Raw genomic sequence first — 27196 nt, forward strand, 5'->3', positions numbered from 1 at the left:
TGATGTTTGAAATAGTTAAATTAGTTAAATGTGCCAGTACTCTGATAAACGATCAAACAAATTGTCAAATTAGAAAAATAGCGTAATTTGAGAGGTTTTTTGTTTTTGTTTTTTTTAATCACTTGTAGGTCTACGTTTTTTATGAACTGTTTTATTTTGCACTACCTCGCCTAACCACAGAGGGATGGCGAAATATGGAGTGCAAGAATGATGAACGCTTCAGTGTTAACCGAGATTTGCTCTTTCGGACGTTTTCGGCTCATTCCGCTATTTTCCGTCCCGCTTTCACTAGTTCTCAAGCAGTACTGCCCGCTGCGTGCTGTGCTGGAAAATGGCAGTTCGGCAATTTGAAAAGCTTCGTGCGGAATGAAGAGGAAAAAGAAATCAATCCTGTACTCTGCTGAGGGACTAGATGGGAGTTAAAAACCTGAGTCCGGCCGAGTGTTAGGATCGCACATTTATTCGCACGCGCGAAAGAAAACCGTCAAAGCTTTTGCAACGACTTGCCACGGGTAAGTTTTCCCAAGTTTTGCACATTGCGTTACTGTACTCTACTAAACAGGACGGCTAGCTAGCAGCCTCCAAATGGGGGAAAATGGTGGAAAGGACACGAAGTGTACTGTTACAGCATACGATATGTAGGCTTGTTTGCTTCTAACGATAAGGCAACGGTTTATTTCTTTGCAAATTTTCGACTAAATCGCGAATTTAGTGGGCGACAGAAATGTGCAGACCGATATGCGTTAGGTTTGCATGATGCAGAAGCATGTTCGCCTTGTCTGATCAAGGCAGCAGATACAGTTAACACCCTGCAAGAGCTTCAGCGCGTGACAATGACTCGAGCACTTGCTGAAGTATTTATGCCACAAACTGAACTTTTTAAATATGATTTAGACCGTTCTGAATTTGAAGCGCCTATTTGTCAGTCACTGCTTATATTCGACGTCTCTGTTCTACATTATACAGCAGTTCTAGCTCATTTTAGTGATGGTAGTGTTGATTAGTTCAGTATAACAACACAAGGATTTTTCACTGTTCTTGTCTCGGAGCGAGTTATTCTCAGGATTGTACCAAGAGTGGGGAATGGAAACCCCGGAGTGGAGCCTCAGCCGGGACGGCAAATCTCTGTCGCTCCGTTCCACTGTCGTTTAGTCTATTCGTCGCGCCTAGTTAAGCTTGCTTTAGCTAAGCGAAGAAGAAATATACCAAATGGTACATTTCAGTTCAAAGTCAGCTTGAAATTAAAATGAAAATTCACCCTAGCTATTTTGTGAATGCAAGTCATAGTTATAAATTTGCGGCCATATGTACGACGAAATGCAGTTATTTGAATAGGAATACGCGCAATCTGGATTTTCGAGGCTAAATATTTCGCATTGGATGGATTCAAGTTAGTAAAACTTTGAACGCGAATTTGCCGTGTTTACCAATATAAAACTGATTAGCTTGGAAATCTGTAATGCATTGCTACACTATTGATAATGGACATGGACCTGGACCTTCTTTGCCTGTGAAATTTCGCCTAAATTTTGCTAATGTGACCGCACCTTGTAAATTATTTATCCATGAATATGTTTCTTTTTCCCCCCTCAAAATCCAACTAATAACCGACTGATAGTAACAAAGTCCCCTTCTTTTTAAATTATTTGTTACACTCGGATGTACCTCACAACATGAAAGATCTGTTGCTACTTTTGTTTCATCTTGACTTTAGATTACTAAAATACTAAAAAATTTAAAGGGGTCATAGGATGCTACATGCACTTTTACAAGTTGTTTGAACTGAAATGTGTGTTGGCAGTGTGTGTACACAAACACCCTATAATGATAAAAATCCACTCGCTCCTTTTTTTAAGTCCACCATTGTTTCACCTCCGGAGCAGATGTAGACAATAATGACTCCTAAGCAATTGAGGTGTTCTGTTGTTGGATGTAATAATGAACAGCAGTCATCATTTACTCCCGACATCTGAGCCGCTGAACTCGCAGTGAATTACATTTGTTTCTGAAGGGAATGCTCCCCCCATCTGCCTAAATGCGTCTATGTTCGCGCGAATCATTCATGATCCAGCCTCATCTACAGAAGAAGTGAGGATAATGTTTTGTAATGAATCTTTGCAAATCGCCTTTCCTAATAAAACAAGGGAAATGCTACAAAAATTACTTGATCTGAAAAGAGCTGTTTTTGACAGGGTAAAAAAAAGTTGTTTTTTATACTACCATTGAGAAATTTTAACCAAACTATGTTACAGCTTTTTCATTAAGTCCCCAAAGAATCATATCAACTTGTGGAAAATGGGCATCCTATGACCCCTTTATGTAACACTGGGGAAAAAAATCAAATCAAAATTATAGGTGGAAACATCTTGTCAACATGAAAATAATAATTAAGAAATGTAAGGTATGCTCATGTCTTTCTGTCTTCAGTCCCAAAGAAAACATTCCAGGTTTTTCCTCCATATACAGTGGGTACGGAAAGTATTCAGACCCCCTTCAATTTTTCACCTTCAATGGTGGCCAACAGTTTGATGGGCCAAATTGCAGTTTCAATGCAGCTTCAAAGGGCTCTACATGATCCCAGCCGAGGAATAAGGGTCTTATCTAGTGAAACAATCTTTCATTTTCTAAGATAAATAAAAAGTTAGGCAAACTGCAGTTTGGACCATTAGCCCGTTGGCCACTGTTAAAGTCTTATTATATGGAGAAAAATCCTGGAATGTTTTCCTCAAAATCCTTAATTTCTTTGTGACTGAAGACAGAAAGGCATGAACATCTTGGATGACACTGGGGTGAGTAAATTATCAGGACATTTTTATTCTGGAAGTGAACTAATCCTTTAATGGACAAGCGAGTAGTCCTGCCCCAGACTCACACCATTGGATGAGCCAATGTTGCTGTGTTGGGCCGGTCAGGATGCTCAAACAAACAGAGCAATGTTTTGAAAGCACTACAGTGTTTACATTTTTCATGAGAATGAACATGCTAATGGCTTACTTGTATTTGACTGCACATTACCTTTAGAAAGTATTTTAAAATAAAAGGACACACTTTAACTTTAATGAGCAACATTTTCCTTATCTGAAAAATTGCATGCAATATATCATGAGGCTATGTTCTGTATGCCGTTCCTTCAGTCCTGCACACTCCAAGCTTTAAAAGGATCTATTGTTTGGAGAACACTGTCTGTCACTAGACTCATGGGCATTAGTCAGGGTACTTCGGCCAATGAAATGAGAGAGGAAAAAATATTGCATAAGCTTTCCGTACCCAGACAGGCTCATCGTTTTCCTCCTCAACGCACATTTGCAAAATACTGTGACTGTCCTACTTTCTTAAATCTTAGACTGGTCTCGTGGACGAATTAAAACTCCTACCTTGGTAGCCTGAGGCTGAAGACATGCACAGTATGACAGAGAATCCTGATCCTGTTTTCTCAGTAGAACTCCAGAATCCAGTCCTTTTCCCCTGCGTTTGAATGATCCTAGTAATGTGTCATAGGCCTGATTAGACAAGCCTCATCCAACAAATATTTAGATTTTGCATTGGTTGTCTCTCATTCAGAATACTTAAAACATGTCATACAGGCATAAACATATGCCTATAATGAGCAAAAAAAAAGAAGTTATCCCCTGCAGAAAAGCAGTGTAGTTTAAAGGTTTAGGGTTTGATCACTGCCTAGATACATTTTCTAATATTAGACCGTTTGCTTGATTTGCCCCAGCTTCTCTGGTGATTCTTGAGCACATGGCCATATGCTGCCCAATAGGAATCCAGGATTACCTTTTCCCTTCTGTAGCAACAGTGAGTTTCCTGCCTCAATTCATTAATTATTTTGTGCTCTGCCTTGGTCACAGTGTTTTGCAAACTGCTCTGCTCAGACTGAATAAAAGGGAGGAAAGGATGCGTACGAATCCGTCTGCAGCCGTCCTGCAGTTTAAGCTGTGTGCTTGACTGTAAAGATGAGGATTTCTCTCAGCAGAACTTTTAGCTTTAGCACTCGGACTCGGATTTAACTTTTTCGTTTTTCCTGAATGAACTCTGTCATACAGTCCAGTAGCATTACATGAAATGCTTTAGTTATAATGATGAAAAGGCGGAAAGAGGGATGACGTATTTCGGAGGGGGTGTTTCGGTGGTGTGAGGATTGCGGGCTGTGGTTGGGTATGTCAGTGCCACGTGTCTGTGCTTGCACCTCTCTTCTCCACACAGAGGATGTCGGACTGAGACCCTAGTGCGCCTGGTCAAAGTGGGGTGAGTGTTACCCTGTGATGCCTGCGAACACTTTGACGTTGTTTATTAGATTGCGATCTTTCCTCGGGGTCGGCAAACCTTTAAAATGCCACTTCATTTGTATATGAGCATAAGCCCCTGGTTCGAATGTGTGCATGCGCATGAAAAAATTATACGTTTTGCCATTCCGTCATATAAGTGATGCATATTGCAAATATGCTTAAACAAAATCAACTGCATACTGTAATAATTGGATTCTTAGGCAAGAATGGACTTCATATTGGATTATTTTAAAACTTAAGCGACCTGCGCTCATTCAGGAATGCTATTCCCACAAACAACTGTGAACATCTTTGTCAAATTTGAGGCAGTTATCTTTTTGGCTATTTGCTGAAATTGAAATATTTGTTGACGTACTGCGACCTTAGCGGACTTGATATTTCTGGCTTAATTTTTTCAAGGTAGGTGCAGAAGCTTGTTTCTTGGGTTTAGTTTGCTTTAAGATAATGGTGTTGAAAAATTAGTCACCTGGTCTTACGAATGACTTACTGTGACCATTATATGACGCATGTATGAGGTGCATCAAGTTTAGTGCATTTATATGCAATTTAAAAATTTGATTTCAGTCAGATTATTACAAAAATGTGTCTTTTTTTGAAAAATTAAAAAACTTCTGTTTCTGTTTTTTGTGAAGTCGGATTTACAGACCTAGTCTTTGTCCAGCATGTTTAATCAGACTACATTTTGCCTCGGCATTGTGCATTTTCTATGAGAGACAGAGGTGTTGCACGACGTGTATTTAATGCTTTGAATATTTTATTACGCATTCTGTCATGTATACTTGGACTGTCTGGTCTATGTAAAAGCCTTGCTGTAGCTTGACTGTAAACGTATTGATTAAGTTATTGCGATTATTTTATTATTATTCTTTTAGAAAGCCTTTGTGTGAGTATTTTGCTCTTAGTGTACTTATGTCTTTTTTTCCTCCATACAGTCATCACGTTATACTGGGAGGATCACATCTTTCGAGGGAATGTTGAGCAACCTGCTATAAGACGACATCAGCTGATTTGGCGAAATAAATCTGTGAAGGACTTCATTCTTTATTTCTTTTCCGGTGGCTGAATGAGCATGCTGCATTCCCTCTGTTCCATCATTTGGTTGAACCGCGGGTTCAAGCTGAGAAAAGTGGCCTGTTCGGCCAACACCGGCCAGGTCTAAGCCGTTGCTACCGCGCATGCCTGTTTATGAGCTCCGGTTAGAAGTGCTTAACTTTTAACTAAACGTCCCACGGTACGACATCAATCATACCCTCGCAAAGTTTCATCCCCAGTCCGACGTTCTTTTGCCTGGGGTGATTGTCATTCCATACTCTGAAAATGGCTGCCGATGGCTTCCAGTACAGGTCTCTGTACTCCTACTGTAAAGACTGGGAGGATGACATTGACCTTGAGCCTGGTGATATCCTGACGGTCGACAAAGCATCTCTGCTGTCACAGGGCTTTAAAGAGGGAGACAAGCAACACCCAGAATGCCTCGGCTGGATCTTGGGCTTTAACGAGAGAACTAAACAGAGGGGAAACTTTCCAGGGACATATGTGCAGTATGTGGGACCTTTGAAAATGTCAGTGCCGTCCTGCCAGCCTCGTTCTCAGAGAGCGCTTCCTGCTGTTCCCAGACCTGAGCCAACAGCCTCCTCGCAGGGTAAGACTGGCTGCTTTTACTGTGATGATGACCAATGACTAACCTGCTTAATCTGTGCTAAAGAGCTGTCATAACCTGTTTTGTTTTGGGGACTGACTGCTATGCTTGTTGAATCAGGCCTCAGACCTCTCATAATAAACATCTCGTAATAAAGATTTTTTTCTTTTTCCTTTTTTGTTGAAGGAAAAGAGGGAATTTGCTGTTGACAGCAGGCTTCTTCTACAATGAAATCAGTTAGGTGTTGAATCATTAGAGATTTTGCTTGTGTAAGATTTTTTTTCCATTCCACAAAAGGTTCTTTACAGTGTAAAAAGGTTCTTCAGATTATTAAACCAAAGAAAAATCAGTTCTTTTAAGAACTGTTCAAATAAAGGTTCTTTGGGTAACCTAAAATGGATTCCATGGCATTGCTGTGAAAAACTCCTGTTGGAACCTTTATTTTTAAGAGCGCAGCAAAATCATCTATGTAGATGCTACCTTGTACCCTCTTAGTTATTTAGTGTCTCTTTCCCTAAACTGTCTTTGCTCCTGTATTTCTCTGGCACTTTCCCCGAGCTCTTTCTCCTCCTCGTTTTATGCCCTCAGGAAGCAGTAAATTATAGTATGTTTGGAGGCCTGGCAGTTCCCCAGGCCAATCTGGAGAGTTAAATGTATCAGGTAGGGCTTTCAGCTTCATCTGCACATTCCCACTCCCATCAGGTGATTTTTGCTTCAATGTCTCCTTTGTGTCCCTTTTTTGGACAGTTAAACTTCCCCAGCACTGCAGTGCACACTAAAAAGAAGTTGTCATATTCAGTTTGTGATGCTCACTGACTAAAAAGAGAACGCAAGAGAAGTTTTGGTGTACTTTGAAGTGTTGAATTACAGGACCAGATACACACAATTTAGATGCTGCTTTCGAGTTATATCCAGACCAAGGACAATCTATGGAATTCTGTGTTGATTGTTTTAAAATGCAAGGGGCACGAAATGTGTAGAATTGTGAATGATGGGTATTCCCATTGTGTGGAAATCTGGAGTTCTGCAGGCACAGATTCCATCTAGGCCTAGAAACATGAACAGGGTTACAATTATCATGGAAAAAAATCTCCAGATTTTTATTTTATTTTTTTTATCCTGATTTCCAGGACCTCAAAAGTCATGGAAAAGTAATAAAATCTAGTTGTATTCAACTTTTTTTGGCTAAAAATCTGTAAAATAATTGTCAAAATATGTTATTCAGTCATAAACGATTGGACACTGGACAGGTGTTGGTAACTCATTGGTCAAAAGTTGCTCATCAGTGTTGCTTTAGTGACTTCTTTCTAAAATTAAGTTGCTACTAGTTTAATCGACTAACTTACATAATTCTCTCTGCTTTTCTTATGTAGATGTAGGGAATTGACCTACATGCCTATACATTTGCCTGCTGCTTAAATGGATTTGCATTGAGAATGTAGCATTGAAAAAAAAGAGGAAGATCGAAATCATTATGCTCTTAAAATTAAGAATCTAGACATGATTAATAAAGGTAATTAGGCCTACATTTTCAGTTCTACCGTTCTTCCTTTGTAATATTAAGTTAATAAGAAATGCTTTTAAGAGTTTTATTAATCATTCATATTTTGAGATCTATGTAATTGGTTATCTTTAATAATATAATGAACATTAAACTTATTTATAAAATATTAACATATTGCATATATTCTTGGGCTTAAAACTCATTATTTGGTTGTTCAATAAATCTTCACTTCAGCTCAACTGCTTACATAATATTTGTGCTCAATAAAGTTCAAAAACAATTTTTTCTATTCATAGTTTTATGTTATAAATAGATTGTGAGGGGAAACTGTTCTGTACCAGAAACTGGTCTGAATGTTGGAATAAGGGTTACATTATTTTATGCTTGCTGGGTTTTAAATTAACACTTAACAAAAAACACTTCTATACTTATTCTTAAATATATATATTTGCAACACGATAGGGATAGAGAAGGATTCAGATGGAGTCGGTCTGTAACAGAATCAACGGTATGATTCATAGTTGTAGTTTATTCACCTTAGAATAGCTACATTTTTTCAAATGTAAATGAAAACAAGTACGCGCGGTCAGTAGGCTACTGCGCATGCGCAGGCTGTGTGAAGAAGCCCGTTGCTACTCGAACCTGTACAATCTGTCGATAAAACAATATAAAGACAGCCAGATGTGCAATAACTGTGGGCAATTCTTTGTTCACATGTTTGTTTATTGTTCAAGCCGATCTACTACGCATGTATGGAACACGTCCGCAGAGCGGACCATCAGCGTATGCTTTCGGAAGTATAAATACAAGTAGTCCGCGTCCGTGCTGTCCGTGTACGCGTCCGAATTGCTCATGCGGAAAGTATAACACAGGCTTAGAGGGAACATTGTATATGACCCCTTTAAGGATAAAATGGTAGCAGCACAACTTTTTTTTCTAAAGTATTACTTTAGGTAGGGCTGGGTATTGATTTCAGATTTCAGGATTTATTTCAATTCTGGATCAAAAGCTCTTGACTCAGTTAAATTCTGTTTCAGTTCATTTGGATATATACAGGTACATTACATGTCATTTTTTCTTAAAAAAATTCTCTCAACTAAAGCTCTGAACTCTACATGGATCCCTGTCAATATTAAATGTTAAAATTAACAGCAGAATCCAAACTATTAAAGTCTAATGCTATTTATTTTTTAGATATAATGAACACTTTGGGTGGGATGGTATATCGAGTTTGTACGATATATTGATATTTTCTTTATAAGCGTTACGATATGAGGCAATACCATTTATATCGATATACAGTAGTTTGATACGAGCGCATCTAAAAATATAGCGGAGGACACAGACTGAGCTGCTGCGGAGAAAGTGCATAATTCAATTTGTTCTAAACATGTGACAAGCTTCATATTAAGGCCTTTAAAAACTGGTAAGACATAGTTTATATTTTCATTTCGCTTGGCCCGTCATATGCTCTGACAGAAAGGCTGCATGTGCCGCTGATAGAGACACTAGGCTACTCGCGCTGTTTAATGTGTTTGAGATGTGCTGTCGTCCTGAATGCATTACTTGCATTTCACAGGTATATTCTCCATCTGTAAATGCTAGAAAGCCATGGAAATATTTCCATTTTCTGTCAGAAGTGCATGAGCCTTCTTCTTTGGGATTCTCCGCTAAACTTCACAGACTTCAGTGAATGAGCGCCGCTGCGCGCATGCGCTGCCAAACAGACAGAGCTCAATTAGGAGCGCAATAATTCTGACTAAAATATACATTTCGCTGAAATATTTGTAGTTGGACAATAAATGTGACATGTAGAATTTTAAACTCTGAATACTTTCCGTACCCACTGTATATATATGTATATATTAAATACAGATTTTTTAAATACAAAAACAAAAATACTGAGATGTATACCGTATATCACAAATCAGCCAAAAAATACAGAGATATGAATTTTTGCTCATATCGCCCAGCCCTAATAAACACTCAAAAACTGAGATGTATACAAACTTTTTAATTGCACATAAGGCAATTTTTTTCAGTTTTATGAAATAATTATGTTTCTACTCCAGTTCATTGTTGAAATATAAATATTTAACAAGTGGCTGTCAGAAAAACTTGAATTATTCAAACATACAATAAATAAAACATCACTAACCATTTAAGTAAAAATACAGTGAATATGTTATATATGTGTATGTGTAATATATACTGTATGTGTGCATATATTTAGCAGAATGCTCTTATAGAGTTATTTTTCCTAGGTGGCTAAAAAGCTATGGACATGAAATGGATTTTCTGAGATAAATGTAAAGTTACATGACATTTTGTTTGCAAGCTGTTTATTGGAGGTCTTTCTGCGGTTGAAACATTGACTAACCAATTACATGAGACATGATACATTTCAGTAAGTTGTATTGTTTCTTTTAACATAATTTCTGGTGTTCGTTTGATTATTTTGTGCTATAACTAGTAGTAAAGAGGAAGAGATTGGACACATGCGCTTCGTGCTACTGCTTGAACTGAGGTGGCTACAGTGATCTATCACGCCACATTAAAGAGTGCTAAAACGGTATTCATTGTTTGAATTTTAATGATAAATCTTACAGAATTTGAAAGCTTAGTCTTTGTTTCATATCAAAAGTAATAAAGCTTATTGTGATTATTGGATGTGAGGTGCTAAATAATGTTTAGCATTAATAATATTAAGTTTTGATAGTGCTTCAACTGAAAACAGCATAAACTAAAAGATCGATTCTTGGGATTTAAGAATTAATATTGGTTCATCAAAATTAGGATAAATTTATATCGATATTGTCACCCCAGTCCTACTTTATAGGCAATAATTGGTCTACTAACTCTCGACCTGCAGTGTATGAAAGACTCCGTCACTCATCTAGATCCAGACATGTTGACTGACCTCCCAAACTTCCAACTTAAGACACCCTACATAAGACACACTCTTCAAATCTGTCAGGTGACTACAGATGTCTACTAATAAACCAGACAGCATTTATACTGAAAGCTCATGGCTTGGATCTAGCACTTGATTTTTTATTTTTTTTATCTGTTTTCCTCCAGCTGGAGTAATTGATAGTGCACTCTTTGTGTTTGCTAACGTTAATATGGCAGAAAAGCATCTGTAAAGAAAATGTGAAAATGATCGTAGCTTTGGAAATATCAGCCCATATAATTATGAACATAGCTGTTACTCTTTTTATCTCTAAGTGCTCTCATTCACTGAGAGAGACATTTCATGTGATTTAATCAAAATCTACCAACACTATCCTCACAGAAATGGTGCACAAAGTCGAACTTGGTTGTGTTTCGCAGCCTGTGGCAGAAGTTCTCCCTCTCTTTTTTTTTTCCCTTTTCTTTTCCTGGCCTCAGTTTTACAGCTTGCTGAAGTGAACCATGGCTTGGCATTTCTTCAGTCTCCGCCTGTTCCTCCTCCCCTGTTTCACAGACTCTTCTGATACTGTCTCCAGGCAGCTATAAACAATCCACTCACTAAAATTCTCAGAAAGAGAAGGCCCCTTAAATTTCCCCCCGGCTCCTTACCCTGAACTTTCTTTCACAGAATTAGTCGAGGGCTAGTTAAGGCCTCCGATCTCAGCCTGTATTAAAGGCTGAATCTTTCCCATGATGCTTTGGCCTGTTTAAATACTAGGCATATTGTTACTTGGACTGTACAACAGGCTTTATCAGCACATTATGCATTTTATTGTGACGGACAAAATTCAAGAATAATTTAGGTTTAATAAACACTCTAGGTCATGTTGTGATCAATTTTATTTCGATTAATTATTCAGCCCTAACTGGGAGTAGAAATTTGGGAATGATGCCCACTAGGGATGAACGGATATTACTATTCTGGCTAATATTGATAAGCTGATGTTCATTTTCATGTTATAGCCAATAACCAATAAAAGGGTATATAATTAAATTCTGTATTTTCTTTAAATGAAAAGTAAAATACTAAAGACTAAAATCAATCCATCCGTTAATTGTTCAAATTTAAACAGTAGCTGTCAGAAAAACATCAGAAATTTGACAGATTTATTCAAACATACATAAAATAAGACATCACTAATGGGTTAAATAACAATACAATAAATATGTAATATAGTGCATATTTACAAATGTAACATAGTGTATAGTGCATATTTACAAATGTAACACAATTATATATATTTTTTTGTGTATTTGATTAACAAATTTATGGACATTGAATTGCTTTCCTGAGGTAAATGTAATGTTATGTGGCTTTTTTTTTTTTTTTTTTACAATCTGTTTTATTGATGTTTGAAAACTAAAATTAATTGTTTAAAATACAAGTGAATTTAGGCATTACAACATAATGTACAGTGTGGAAAATGGATGTTTATTTTGAGATTTGCAAAACATTTAATGGTGTAATTAAATTATTAGTGTTTGAAAGGTTAACTTTAAGTGCTTTAATGCAAGATGGTTCCTTCAAAAACATTAAAAAATCTTACTGACCCCAAACTTTTGAATGGTAGTATACATTAGATATATTTTTTTAATATTTTAGTCTTATCAAAATTCTGATTTTTTTTTCCCCTTTTTCGTTTCTGTCTTCTGTTGCACTCCGTCAGTGCAGAAAGCCTGTCAGGCCCGAAGCCGATAATTCTCAACAAAAAGAAACTTGAGCTATATAAGACTGTCTCTTGTAGTTGCGGCTTTTGTGTGTTGTGTTTCTTAATACCGTTTGCACTGCATTGAGATTAAAATATGTTGAGAGGTTTAGAGCTCCAGTGAAAGGAAATGGGCTAGGCCTTCGGTTAGCTATGAATAAGGTGTCCAGATTACTGAACTGCACAAAGCAATGTAGGTGAAAGTTGTCTTACATAATCATATTCTCAGAGTACAAAGACATCATTTTCCATTAGTAGAGCAATGCCAAATCAAAGTTAATGAACACATCAGAGCGCAAGTCGAGCACACACAAGTACAACTGCAAAGTCGTGCGGTGTGGCCTACCAAAAGGTAGGCTGTTGTTTAACTTAAATTCAGCAGGGATAAAATGATAAACAACAGAAGAAAAGTTGCTTACTTTTGTTAGCCTACCATATAAGCACAGATATGATCGAATTTGCCTTGACAGTAGCCGTGAAGAAGTGACAGCCGAATAAAGCAAGCTGTTGCAGTAATCATATCATTAGTTGTTGCAGTTGTTTTTTTTCCCAGGGCACATTCAGTTGCAGGCCAGCCAGAATGCAGACTACCAAGACGACTATAATTGGGTAATGATTAGTTGGTTCTCTCTCCAAAAACCAACAATGACTGGAGGGCCACAGCTGTTTTTCCTAAAAGCAGTATTTTGCACAAAAACCCCTGCTGAGCGTTTGAGTGTTTGTGCCAGTGAGTTTGCAGCTATAGTTTAGTTTGTTTATTAGTGAAGGAATATATTTAGGTTGTTTTTTATATTTTGTTATCAGTGACCACCCTGTAGAGAAAGCAGTCATTTGTCAATGACCAACAAGAGTGTCCACGATAAAGAAAAGGAAACTGCTTTTAAAATGTTTTGTTTAAAACGCATGTGAAACTACTTTTCATTTCATGGCTTTCATTCTTTTAATTAAAAAAATTACATCAAATTTGTTTTCTTCATTATGAGATAAGGACAAATCACTTTCTAGACATTTTTGCCTAGTTAAACAATCTCTTGGACATTTTGGAGATGCCCCTCAAATGAAAATGAAATTAATTTTAATCCTGAAATTAAACAAAAAGGTCACTAGACGAGGTGTTTTAAAGTCATTGTTTAAATTGCATTTATAATGTATTTCTGAATAAATAAATAGATCCGGACAAAAACAATGGTGTCATGATGTCACCTATGAAGACAACCAGACAATGTACAGAAAATTAATTCTGTCCATGGTTCAAATGTGTTGTCAATAGAGACTGATGAATTATAATCATGCATAATTGAAAGTATGAATGTCAGTATGTGTAAAACAGTCTTTTAAATGTGTACTTGACAAAGAAATCTTAGTCTAAAGTTGCAAATAAAATAAGCTTAATTTTGTTCTTTTTAATTTTGCTGTATTACAGAAACAACCTAACCCTTTCCTATTTGTTTAGTAACCATGGTAATTTCACAGCAAATAAAGCGTTGTTAGGCACGACGCGAAGTGGAGTGCCTAAAACCCCCTTAGCTGTTATAAAGTCACTGTAAACCACGGCTTCATGGGGCTTATTGCTTTTATAAAACTGTTATTCCATATACGTAGTAAGGTTTCACAGAATAAAACAGAACAAATAAAGTGTAATGATATAAATAAAAACAGTATTCTTCCACCAAACAATGTAGTTCCTCAGAAACAGTTGTGGTTCCAACAAAGTGGTTGCCGAGCAGTAAAGCCCCGTTCACACCAAGAACGATAACTATAAAGATAACGATATTAGCATCCACACCAGTGAACGATATGGTCTGTTTATTCTAAGCGCACACACGTCTGCCGCTTTAAATTCTTGAGCTCGTTACAGCAGGATGGATTCTGATTGGCTGTCAATTTTTTATCGTTCATCAGCTGGAGAAAAATCATTCCGAAAGTGATTCCAACGATATCGTTTCTCTTTGTCTTTATCGTTATAGTTGTGGTGTGTACTCTGCTAATCTTTAATATTGGGAACGATTTTTAGAACTGTATCTTTATCGTTATCTTTATAGTTATCGTCCTTGGTGTGAACAGGCCTTAATTTACAACAGCTTCGAGCTGGTCAACCAATCAGAATCAAGGACCGGAACTATCCGTTTTATAAAAGAACTTTTAATTCAAGAATTAAGTTAGGAAGTTTCTGTAATGCGTCCCCAGGAAAGCAAAGATATAACATGGATTAAGAGTAAAACATGGATTCACGTCCGTGTCATGTTAAATGTGCGAGATGAGGAACAATTGAGGGCGGAAGAGGCAGGCTTCATGTCCGTAAGAGGGAAAAGCGAGCAAAGTTCCATGTTTAACGTGCAGTGGAAAAGTGGAATGTGCTGACATGGCACTTCGTCTGAACTCCAAAATTAATAATCAGACGTGGTTTAGCCTTGCACTGCCAGGAGGCGAAGGCAGCCAAGCTCTGGCCTCTTTGTGGTGGGCCTGAAAAGGAGGGTCTGGCACATGGCCAGTGGGGTTTTGCTTGTTCAGGATTTTTGATTAAATCGTTTATTGTGCTCCACTCACGCAAAGGACCAAGACAGCTCTTGCTCTAGAAGGGGTGGAATAAGACAGGAGGAAACGTTCATAGGTTTTTTTCACCAGTAAAAAGCTTTTGTATGATAGACATTTTTTTTCTTTGTTTTCTTTGTGTAACTCCATCCATTTAGTTTTTCCTATTATCTTTTACTATGTAATTTTGTAATGCGTTCAAACGTCTACTTAGATATTTTGGTTTAAGTGTTTTATATGAATGCAAGAGGTCTTCAAAGGGTTTTAACCAATAGAACAAGCAAGAAACCATATGCAAATATACATCCCAAAGTCATCACTCTACCTAAGACAGAGACGTGGCCTGCGTTGAGTTCAGCACTGGCTCTGAGGTGCAAAAATACCCCGATTTTATAGAAGAGCCTTCTCATTACATCACGTCAACAGCCTTCTGCGCTAGACAGTTGCTGCTTTTGGCAGCTTTAGTATTCCACGAAGGACTGCACATTTAGCACTATATTTAAAAAAGGTAACAGGCAAGTCAAAGTCAAATTTAAAAAATTGGCCTCGGGACAGTGAGTCACAACAGTAGGTAGAGAAGGCTGCAGTCTTGCAAACCACAATTCAAAAATGAGAATGAAGAGTGCCAGAGTAAATGCTGGTGTTAAGAAACATTTTACTTCAGATTTGGATTTTACATTATATAGGGCACTCATTTCATTTAGAAAATAAATGTAATCCTATGGTATCCTAATAACATTATGCTCTTTTTTTTTGGTCTGAATCTATTGTGATAATTGTAATTAGAAATGCATTAAATATGCAAATCATTCACAGTGAATTGAATACACTTCTTATATAATGAACATGCTTTTAATTTTTGAATTAAAATTAGTTGTGATAATTTCTAAAAAACAGTGATACAACTGTCCTGTTATCATATTGAAGATAAAACCTTATGAAAAGAAAACCATATTAGATAGTTTGGCATAATCTTGTATTATTTCCTAGGAAAAAAACAACAACATTCTTAGCTACTTATTAATATTTGAAAAACATTTGTCTGCCCAATCAAAGCTATGTTGTGTAGACAAAAAGCAGGAAAATTAAACAAACAACAGGAAGTGATGTCAGAGAGGGGACCCCTGCAGACCCTCATGACTGTCAAAGTCAATAAGTCTCTTAAAATATCAGATAATTTGAGCTTTTTATCACAAAGCAAAAGTTTGTTGCAAGTTGTAAAATGTCATGTGTGCTGTGATTCCCCAAAACCGAATATTTTTGGCTTAATGTAAAATAGGGCTGGACGATATGGCCAAAATTTATATCACGATATATTTCTTAAAACAGACTTCTTTCAAAATATATTTAAAAACTTAAATGTCAGTTATATTAACTAAGGTGTATAAATTCACACGTAATCAAGGTGTAAGAAAAATGTTACCACCTTTTACTTGATGTTTACACCACGTTTATGTAATTTAATTTAAACTTCTGTTGAAAATAGTATAATAGTTTTTGAAAGGCTTTTCCTTTTCTATCTTGGACACTCTTATTTGTACCAAAAGTTCAGAGAATGATATATTTTTGTAGTTGTTATGAGCAGAGGTTTGAGGGAAATTGTCTTTTTCTTTTCTCTCTCTGCCGTTTCAGTTGCTCCAGTCCTGGACTTGACCAAACAGTTCACACACCCGGAAACAACTGCTCCTAATCTTATGAAGTTGGTCGAAGCAATTGAGCGGACAGGTAATACTTTTGTGTCACTGAATGTCATGTAAAGGGCTTTATTGTTTGTGGTTTGTTTGTTAGAGAGCCTGACACATGATACGGAGCGCAAATCCAGAGCGAGCAGGAATCCCTGCAGAGCGCCTCCAGCCACAAGAAAGAACGAAAATATAAACACATTGAAATGATCTATTTTTTAAATTGATTTTATTTTTGAATAGATATTTCCACATTGAAAATAATATTGAAACCCGAGGTGTGAAATGTTTCTTATTAGACCATATGGCAGTTATTAACATCCAGATTTCCTCTTTCACTGTAAGCCATCCCTTTCTTTCTCCCTTGAGCGAGAGACTGAGCGACGCTCAGATAGTCTGGCTCGACTGAAGCCGTCTTCTCACTTCTTCACAGACTAAAGCGAGGCTCAGGGATTCAGCTGGGCTGTTTTCCCAGTTCTCCCGATAGCGTGACTGGATATATTTATATCTCTGGGCTTTTACATTTAATGTTTAGATGTAACTGCTCCTCTAATCCAAGCTGGCATGGAAGATCTATTTTTGAGAGATGAGCTAATGCCTCAATTTTGTGCTAGGTCTGGACTCCAGGACACTATACAGGACATCCACTGCTTCAGCCTCTGACAGACAGAGCCCTGCTGGTAAGTTTAATCGCAGTTCTCATCCTTTGCCACATAGGTATGCACTTCCTGTGCAGGAGAAGACAGTTGGCTGTCTTTTTGATTTTGATTGTTTTAATGTTTTGTGTGTTATTCTTAGTAGCTGTAAGTCTTTCTGTTCTGCTCATTTTAGTCTAGATATCAGCTTGCATACATTGCTTAAATATCTATCTATCTATCTATCTATCTATCTGTCATCTATCTATCCATCTATCTATCTATCTATCTGTCATCTATCTATCTATCATCTATCTATCTGTCATCTATCTGTCTGTCTGTCTTCTATCTATCTATCTGTCATCTGTCTATCTGTCTGTCTTCTATCTATCTATCTGTCTATCTGTCTTCTATCTGTCTGTCTTCTATCTATCTGTCTGTCTTCTATCTATCTATCTGTCATCTATCTATCTATCTGTCTATCTGTCTGTCATCTATCTATCTGTCTATCTGTCTGTCTGTCATCTATCTATCTATCCTGTCTGTCGGTCGGTCTATCTCTATCTGTCTGTCTGTCTGTCTGTCTATCATCTATCTGTCTATCTGTCTGTCAGTCAGTCTGTCTGTCTGTCTGTCTATCATCTATCTGTCTGTCGGTCTGTCTGTCTGTCTATCATCTATCTGTCGGTCGGTCGGTCTATCTCTGTCTGTCTGTTGGTCAGTCAGTCTATCTGACCAAAAAAGCTGTATCTTCCCTGTAGTGTAGACTTAAACTCTACTACAGAAGTGAAAACTTCATGTTTTTGTTTAATATCCAGGCTAGTAACTGAAAGGTTGCAGGGCTGATCCCTGAGCGATCACCATTACACCCTTGAGCAAGACAGGTTGCTCCAGAGACACTGTGCCTGTAATATAACATTGCACGTTTCTATGGTGACGAAGCATGAAAGTCGTGAAAGCAAATGTTGGCCCCAGTCGTGTGGGGATAAATAAAAATGTATTTATTTTAATCATAAATATTTGTATCTTATTTGCCTTGTTTATCCAGCTCTCCCTCCTAAACCGCCCAAAGCCAAAGCCATGGCCTCATCTGTGACCAATGGAAACAACAACTTACTGAGTGAAGCTGAATGGTACTGGGGCGACATTTCAAGGTAAATCACTGACAAAATTACCTATACGGCTGTAATTAAGATTGTCACACATTTCTGTATATGATGAATCTGTATTTGATGCCCGTGGTTTTAGAGAGGAGGTGAATGAGAAGTTGAGAGACACTCCTGATGGTACGTTCCTGGTGCGGGACGCATCAAGCAAAGTGCAGGGAGAGTATACCTTGACCCTCAGGTGAGCGCCTCCTCAGACCAAACAGTGGTTCGTGTGATATCTAATAGGAGATGAATACTTTGCGTAGGTGTGCTGCTGTATCATTCGTTTGATATGCATCATTACCAAGAGAAATTTCTAACGGAGACAAGACATGATCAAAGCCTTGTGTTGTTTATTCCAGGAAAGGAGGCAATAACAAACTGATCAAGATTTTTCACCGCGGGGGGAAGTATGGCTTCTCAGAGCCTCTTACTTTTCTCTCTGTGGTGGAGCTCATCAACCACTACCAGCATGAGTCGCTGGCCCAATACAACGCCAAGCTGGACACTCGCCTGCTCTTCCCTGTGTCTAAATATCAGCAGGTATGATCCTCCATTCTGATCAAACTGATGGCACAGTCTGTTATAGTGGTAGTTCATGAAAAAAATGAAGTATTTGTCTTTATTTACTCACCCTTATATACCAAAATGATTTTTTTAAGAATCTTCACATGGAACTTTTTTCCATACAATGACAGATCATAGTGATCACAAACTTTCAGTGTCCAAAACAAAAAAAATAAAAAAATCATCAAAATGTCTTGAGACTTCTGCATCCACTCTCATTCCCTTCATCTAGCTGTTTTTGAACCCAATGATGTATTTTAATGTAAATGCCCCTTAAAGGGATAGTTCACCCAAAATATAAAAAAAATGCTCTTAATTTACTCACCCTCAGGTGAGATGTTTAGCGAAAACCATCCCAGCTAACAAAAATACATAACTGTTACGTAACTGCGACGTAATCTGGTGACCAAAGTTACATCGTAACTTTGTAACATTGTGGATCAATAGTTGTGTGCTGGTAATGAGTTGGTTTTTTACAATTATTTATTTTCTATGGGTGGACATGCAGAAGTTTAACATAATTTGTGATCCTGGACCACAAAACCAGTCTTAAGAAATATGAATTTATACATCATCTGAAAACCGAATAAATAAGCTTTCCATTGATGTATGGTTTGTTAGGATAGGACAATATTTGGCCGAGATACAACTATTTGAAAATCTGGAATCTGAGGGTGCAAAAAATCTAAATATTGAGAAAATCGCCTTTAAAGTTGTCCAGATGAAGTTCTTAGCAATGCATATTACTAATCAAAAATGAAGTTTTGATATATTTACAGTAAGAAATTTACAAAATATCTTCATGGAACATGATCTTTACTTAATATCCTAATGATTTTTGGCATTAAAAAAATCTATAATTTTGACCCTTACAATGTATTTTTGGCTATTGCTACAAATATACCCCAGCGACTTAAGACTGGTTTTGTGCTCCAGGGTCACATTTATGTCCCCAAACTAATTTAAAGGCTGTTTCAACAGCTGTGAATGATGAATACAGACACAAAATTAATTCAGGTCATTTGTTTCCAAAAATGCACAAATATGAACAATAAAATACACCCAAATTATTAATAAAAACATAGGAAATACAGCATTCAGGACGTTCCGTGTTCAACATCATTATAAACAGATATGCTATGCTAGCAACATTTGCTAGGAGACATTTCAGATAATTAAGGAAAGATACCATAATCACAGAGGTATATTAACAAAAAGTACTTAAAGTAGACTGTGGGTAATGTTACTTAACCAATCTGACGCAGTTGTTGAACTGTTTTGATATAACTGATGAGAAACAGAGAGAAGTGTCAGGCGCATTATCTTAAGGGAAATTTAAATCTTGTGTCTAATAACACGTTTCAAATAGCAATTTTTGGTAATAAGAGCATATAAAGAATGTGTAAATGATGGTAATGAAATTACGTCCCCGCAACGTTGCAGTTACATTACCAGTAAGTCATGAAATGACCAATATATTATGAATAGATTACGTATCTGGAACGTCCTTGGTAAGCTTACAATGTTAGGAGGACGTACTGTTGACGTTGTGAGTTAGTAATTTGATGTTAATGAAATTACGGACATGCAACGTCGTAGTTACGTTGTCAATTGGTAAGTCATGAAATTACCAAAAAGTACCAATACATTACGTAACTGTTATGTCGTGTGTTAGCAGGGTTGGTCCTTGGTGATTCATAACATGCAAGTCAATGGCTACAGTCACAGTCAAAAAAAGCAACACATAATTAATACTGGTGGCTCCTAATGAAACTGAACATTACAACATTATTACTTGTAATTCATTGCCTTCATGAACAAATCATTCTTTTGAACCGGCTCTTTTTAGTAAGCTGGATGAACCAGGTCACCAAATCAGAGTTAACGTCAACCTATACCTATAGACTGACTTTCAATGTCCAAAAACACAGTAAAAGCACAAACTTAAAAAAAAAAAAAAAAAACTTCTTAAAGGGATAGTTCACCCAAAAATAAAAAAGACCCCATGATTTACTCACCCTCAAACCATCCTAGGTGTATATGACTTTCTTCTTTCAGACGAATACAATAGGAGTTATATTAAAAATTGTCCTGGCTCTTCCAAGCTTTATAATGGCAGTGAATGGTAGTCGGGGATTTTGAAACAAAATAAAGTGCGTTCAAAATAAAAGGTACTCCACACGGCTCTGGGGGGTTAATAAAGGCCTTCTGAAGTGAAGCGATGCGTTTGTGTAAGAAAAATATCCATATTTAAAACTTTATAAACAGTAATCTCTAGCTATCGCTAACTGTTGTATGCACGTACATGAGAGTTCCACTGGATGACATAAACGTAGCGTTAGCTCTGGCCAAAACAAAGGTGTTTTAGAGGTTGTTTCGGTGGTTTGAAACAGCTCACCAGCACAACATTTTCAGAAACTTTGTGTCAGATGTTAAACACTGTCGAACTGCCATTGATCCATGACGATTACGCAATAGAATACTGTATAATGTATTACTTTTTTTTTAACTAGTAACAAATAACAAAGAACAACTTTGTCGAGAGTGAATTGGGTCCTTAAACTTCTGCAAGACCGATTAGTCGACCAGTTGCTCAAGCAATCCACCGAATAGTCAATTTAAGATATATACAGAGTAGGGCTGTGCGATACGAACAAAAAAAAACGATCACAATTTCTTTGATCAATTTTGCGATTTCGATTTTAATCACGATTTTGACACACACAGACATGCTTTACAGTCATAAATGCATTCAGTGTGAATTTGAAACATATTTCCAAAAGAAAACCAATTAGAGCTTTATCAAAAAGCTATAACGTGACATAAGGCAAAATAATAACTAAGTAAAGGTGCAACAAAATGTCTCTATAGCAGAAAAAAAATTATAAATCCCGTGTCCAGGGATTTTTTTGCCATTAATTGGTCATAGAGCTCTTTGTGGTGTTGCCTCAGATGTTGAACTAGATTTGTTGTGCCAAGTTCACACGTACTCCCGATTTTTATGATGATTCCGATTAATCGCACAGCCCTAATACAGAGTTCTGGCATGAAACTCTAGATGGCGCAGTCCGATAGGTCTAACTCAATCTAACCTATTGACATCATCACATGGCACAGCTGATTGGTTCTCTCCTGTATCGGTAGCCAATGAGCTCGCTGCTCAACATTCAAATATATGACTAGTGCTTGCCGTAGCAGTTGCAGCTTGCTTCAGAAACCCTCCACCTTCCCCAGCTCCACCTGTATAGATCTGCTACGAGGTGATTCATGTATGCTATATTGGGGTTATTTCATGTATGCTATATTTGCAGCAGCAATGTTTATTACACGCTCACAGCAGCATGTTGTGGCTGTATTGGCAGTAGCAAGTCTCGGTACTTGCTCTGCCGCAACAGCAGCAGCAGCAGTGTAGCAGATCTATTCCGTCAAGACCAAATACATTAACATTGCCATGTACATTACCATGCCAATCCCTCCGCGAGTTGTCATGACAGAAATACAGTTTTGCATATCTCTTGCATATCTCTAGTCAACTTGAGGATGAGTAAATAATGAATTTTCATTTTGGGGTGAATAAGGCTTGTGAACACATCTTGTGCTCTGCAGGATCAGGTGGTGAAAGAGGACAGTGTCGAGGCAGTAGGAGAGCAGCTGAAGGTTTATCACGAGCAGTATCAGGAGAAGAGTCGTGAATATGATGTACTGTATGAAGAATACACACGCACATCACAAGTAGGTTGCATTTCATCTCTCCTGCCTATGCATTTGGATCTAATTAACAGTCACTAACGGAGATGGTCTGTACGATCTCTCTCAGAAGCTGCAGATGAAACGAACAGCCATAGAGGCCTTTAATGAGACCATAAAGATCTTTGAGGAGCAGTGTGAAACCCAGGAGCGCCTCAGCAGAGAAAGCATTGAGAAGTATCGCCGAGAAGGCAACGACAAGGAGATTGAGAGGTACTTTTGTTTTTCATTACACATCAGACCACTATAATGCAAAAGATGTGTCCCATAACTCCTTGGCGTTAATTTGAATCGGGAGTCATGTTTTGGCTTATATATATAAGTGGGAAACCTTTTTTTACTGTCTATTCAGAATTCAGAGCAACTCTGAGAAGCTGAAATCCAGAGTGACAGAGATACATGACAGCAAGAGTAAGTTGGAACTGGACTTGAAGCGACAAGCCACAGACAATCGAGAGATAGACAAGAGGATGAACAGCTTGAAACCAGACCTCATACAGCTGAGGAAGATAAGGGACCAATATCTTGTGTAAGAACACCTCCAATATATGTATACTATAATATTTCCATGAATTGTTTATTCCGTATAAACAATTCACTTTATAATGTAACATTTTTTTATTTAAATTAAAATATATTTATTTACAAAACTGATGTGTTGCAAATGTGTTGTCATATGAGCAACCATGTTATTGCATTTTAAAATACTTTTTGTTTTAATGTATTTATTCCTGTAATGGCAAAGCTGAATTTTCAGCAGCCATTACTCCAATCTTCAGTGTCACATGATCCTTTTAGAAATCATTCTAATATGCCGATTTGGTGCACAAGAAACATTTCTTATTATTATCAATGTCAAAAACAGTTGTGCTGTCTAATATTTTTGTGGAAACCATGATGCATTTTTTAGGATTCTTTGATGAATGGGAAGTTCAAAAGAACACCATTTAATGGAGTACAAGACATTTATAATGTTACAAAAAAATTCTGCGACATATGATCTATTTAATGAACCCTTGATAAATAAAATTAATTCTTTCAACAACCAAAAAAACATACCGACTCCAAATTTATGAACGGTAGTATAGATTCACCAGACTGATTAAACCTGTGAATTTGTAAGTTTGTTTGAGTGATTAATTACAAGATCTGGCTCTTAAAAGTTATTTGTTTGTGAACTGGACTATGCTAGTCAAGTTTTCTCACTGTTGAGTGAAGCCAGTAAAGACAACGCTATATAAAAACATTTTGTCTTGACATTATTTTGTGGTATGCAGGCGTAACTGCAAGCTCACAATATAATTTATTTTGTTGTGATGCTGTAGATTCAGCAAAGCGTGTTAGGAAACTGCACTCTGGGTATTTATTCACAGGTAACCATTGCCGATGTTAAAAGCACTGATAATGTCTTTGCAGATGGTTGACTCAGAAAGGCACCAAACAAAGGAAGATCAACGAATGGCTGGGTATAAAGAACGAATCAGAGGAGTAAGTTCTGTTCAGTTTGTCCTTAGATAATGTTTTCAAATAGAAATCTGAATTTGTATGAAGCCAGACCCAGGTCCATTGGTCCTTTTGGGATACCCACAGAACTCCCTGAACTTGACTTAACATTAGATTTTGAACATTTAAACATGGACTGACTGTCTGCTTTTAAAATCATTAGACAAAAGTACTCAAATAAAAAAAAAGGTTTTACCACAAAACAATGTTGAAATCATGTCAAATATTAAATTGAAAAATCTTACATTGCATTTTATAGAGATGTAATAGTGGATTTGTTTATTGTTTGTCTTTGTATGTTAAACTACTGTTTTTACCACAAAAATAGACATTGGTGATGACATGGCATAAAAAATTCAATAAACAGCAAGCAGGAATGTTAAATAATATATCTTATTGCACAATGCAATGTCATTAATAAAACAAAATCATGATATTTTGGGCAGGTACATCAAATATAGAAAAAACCCCAGTAATCATTCCTTTCAGCTTGTATTCTCTGTTGGATGACGATGACGATCAAGCACATCATGACGAGTGTACCTGGTACTTTGGGGACATCAAGCGCACACAGGCGGAGGATCTCCTGAGAGGCAAACGAGAGGGCACCTTCCTCATCAGAGAGAGCCAGACCCAGAAGGGCTCTTTCGCCTGCTCTGTAGTGTGAGTTACTGAAGCACTTCCATATTCACCACATCTAGCATCACATTTGCTGCAGCTATAGTTTGCATCTTATTCAGAACCGGTTCCTTTTTAAAAAAATAATGGAACCGAATGGCATTGATAATCAAATCGTAACACCGAATCTAGAGCGCAAAACATTCAGCGTAACCAGTGTAATCCCATAACAAAACAAACAATTCTAATGAATCGGTTCCTTTTACTAATTCAGAAACCATACATCCTGTATAGTCCGACTCCCAAAAAAAAAGACTTGTGGTCCAGTTTGTGATTTCTTTGTCTTATTGTTTAATATTATTGGATTACATACAGTCTCTAAAAAGACATTAAAGAGTGTGTATAAATGCACAATTTGCATGGAATGTTTTAAATGTATTTCCGCTGGTCCTTTAAAAAAAGTCAGTTTGATCAAATTGAAGGCCATAAAACGTCTGAAATATCTTAAATGGTAAAATAACTTTATCATTTTAAGAGGTTAAATTTGGGGATTGAAAAACAGGAATCACGATATGTTCTCATGTGATTATTCAACTTCAAAAGGCTTAAATAAATGTGAGAGCTGCACATTTCAAAGTCAGAATGCACATTCTATAGGCTGACACTTTCAGAACAGTTCACAAACAATGATTACTGTGCATTTGTGCCAAGCGATTGCTTATGGTCTTGATGAATTACTACAATGTTTACTTCATGATGCTTATATTATAATATGTTGTAGATGGTTGAAAGAGCGCATATTTTATTTCCCTCACCTTTTTGAATGAGCAGCTAATAAATAGTAATAAGTAGAAAATAGACATTCCAAAGTAAGAGTCCCTTTGCATTTTAGGCTTGTTTATAATTGAAAGACTTGCATCTTTTTTTAGGATATTATTGGTGTTTTGGTTACACAGTAAACTGTATCTGGCATTTTAATTAAGCATAAACTCTTGTAGCTTTTCTCTGGGCCGCCCCATCACGGGAAGGAAAGACTAAAAATATTATTTAACACATTCAGTATTTAGATTTTACTGGTTTCAGTTACTAGTTTTTATTGCCTTTTTATTCTTTAAACATTATTGGCAAAATTCAATATGGATCAACCTCTAATGTATATTGATATATTAGTACAAACCAATTTCAATACATATATGGATATTTTGAATAAAACAAGTCGTAAGTATTTTAAACATGCAGTTACCCTGTTTTGCAGTTGAATGTGTGGCGCAGCCTGTTTAATTAAATAAAATAATCTTAGATACATCTTTTCTTTTGAGATTCTAATGGTTTGTTCTAAATGGACATATAGTATAAATTTTTTTGTGCAGGTCTTAAAAAAGGTCTTGAAACTATAACATTTCTTTTTTTCTAAATATTGATTCCTTAAAAGTACTGAAAGACTAGACTAGAACTAGAAGTGTTAAGAGGAACTTGGAACTGGAATCGTCCAATTCTTCACAGTTCTCTTCTCGAGCTGTGGCCTGACATTCTCTTCTTTTCCAACAGCATGGATGGAGAGATCAAACATTGTGTGGTTTACAAGACGGCCACAGGTTTTGGATTTGCTGAGCCCTACAACCTTTACGGTTCCTTGAAAGACTTGGTCCTGCACTACAAACACACCTCTCTGGTCCAGCACAACGACTCACTGAATGTAACCCTGGCCTACCCGGTCCTCACACAGCAGCCTAGATGAGCACCGCCACACGAGACGGCCCAGGACACACATATAAAGCATGATTAAGCACATTATACAGAGCAAGCTATACTAACACCAAACTTTTATGTTTATCGTAGAGAACAGATAAGCACAGTATATTATCGTAAGTAAACGTATGGCTTTTTTTGTAAGCCCATAGTTTTTTTCCGTATCAGTCAAAGTCAGCTGCAGTAATTACGGTAAAATCACAGCTACTCTGTAATTGTTGTCCCAACACAAGAGAGAGGAAAGTGAGGAGAGGAAAGTGTCATATTATTCCATGAAAGCTCGAACTAGTGTCGTAGTCCTGGATATTTTCGATGAGGACACGGGCCAGGGACGAGATGATATGAGGAATTAACCGAAAGTTGCAGCTGTTGATAATCAATCTTTTAGCTGTTATGTCACTGTGTAATTGTTTGGTAGTTCACTTCTGCCAACCATATGAATAGATTCCTCTTTATGTGAGTTGTCCTATAGAAGATGTGAAACAAACCTTTTTTTTTAATTATTATTATATCAGACATGTTCGAGGGACACTGAAGTCCTTTTAGCTTCTATTCTGCGACTTTAAAGCTAGTCGTCATGGTCAGAATAAATAGCCATCAACAATTATGTGCTTTTCTTTGAGATATTACACCACAGAGTTGGAAGTCTGGCATCTTAATGGTTTCTGTGGGCTGGTATTGGTGCTTCCTGGTGCTTTAATATTTGACTCTTGTAACGTGAGAATGATGCATAGCTATAGAGAACTGTTGAGATCCAGAGCAGAACAAAGGTGATCCCAAAGCAACAACATGCACAGGAGCTTCCACTCGCTTAGAAAGGTTATTCAACCTGCACAAGCAAAAATGGTACGGAAAACCCTCTTGTGATTTAAAGGGGTCATATGACGTTGCTAAAAAGAACATTATTTTGTGTATTTGGTGT

The 27196-nt window shown here is 37.1% G+C and overlaps 1 protein-coding gene across 1 annotated transcript; it reads left to right on the plus strand.

Moving 5' to 3' along the window:
• The first annotated feature begins 229 nt into the window (after positions 1 to 229).
• Positions 230 to 27196, plus strand: LOC107680216 (phosphatidylinositol 3-kinase regulatory subunit beta-like). The gene is made up of 13 exons (XM_016476014.1): positions 230 to 512; positions 5225 to 5934; positions 16258 to 16350; positions 16922 to 17110; positions 17991 to 18096; positions 18191 to 18289; positions 18453 to 18633; positions 22264 to 22389; positions 22475 to 22617; positions 22757 to 22933; positions 23821 to 23892; positions 24397 to 24570; positions 26074 to 27196. The coding sequence occupies exons 2-13, from the start codon at positions 5610 to 5612 to the stop codon at positions 26261 to 26263; spliced, it is 1875 nt and encodes a 624-aa protein (XP_016331500.1). The 5' UTR covers positions 230 to 512; positions 5225 to 5609; the 3' UTR covers positions 26264 to 27196.

This window comes from Sinocyclocheilus anshuiensis, unplaced genomic scaffold (assembly GCF_001515605.1).
Source record: "Sinocyclocheilus anshuiensis isolate Anshui unplaced genomic scaffold, SAMN03320099.WGS_v1.1 scaffold821, whole genome shotgun sequence".
NCBI classification, from domain to species: Eukaryota; Metazoa; Chordata; class Actinopteri; order Cypriniformes; family Cyprinidae; genus Sinocyclocheilus; species Sinocyclocheilus anshuiensis.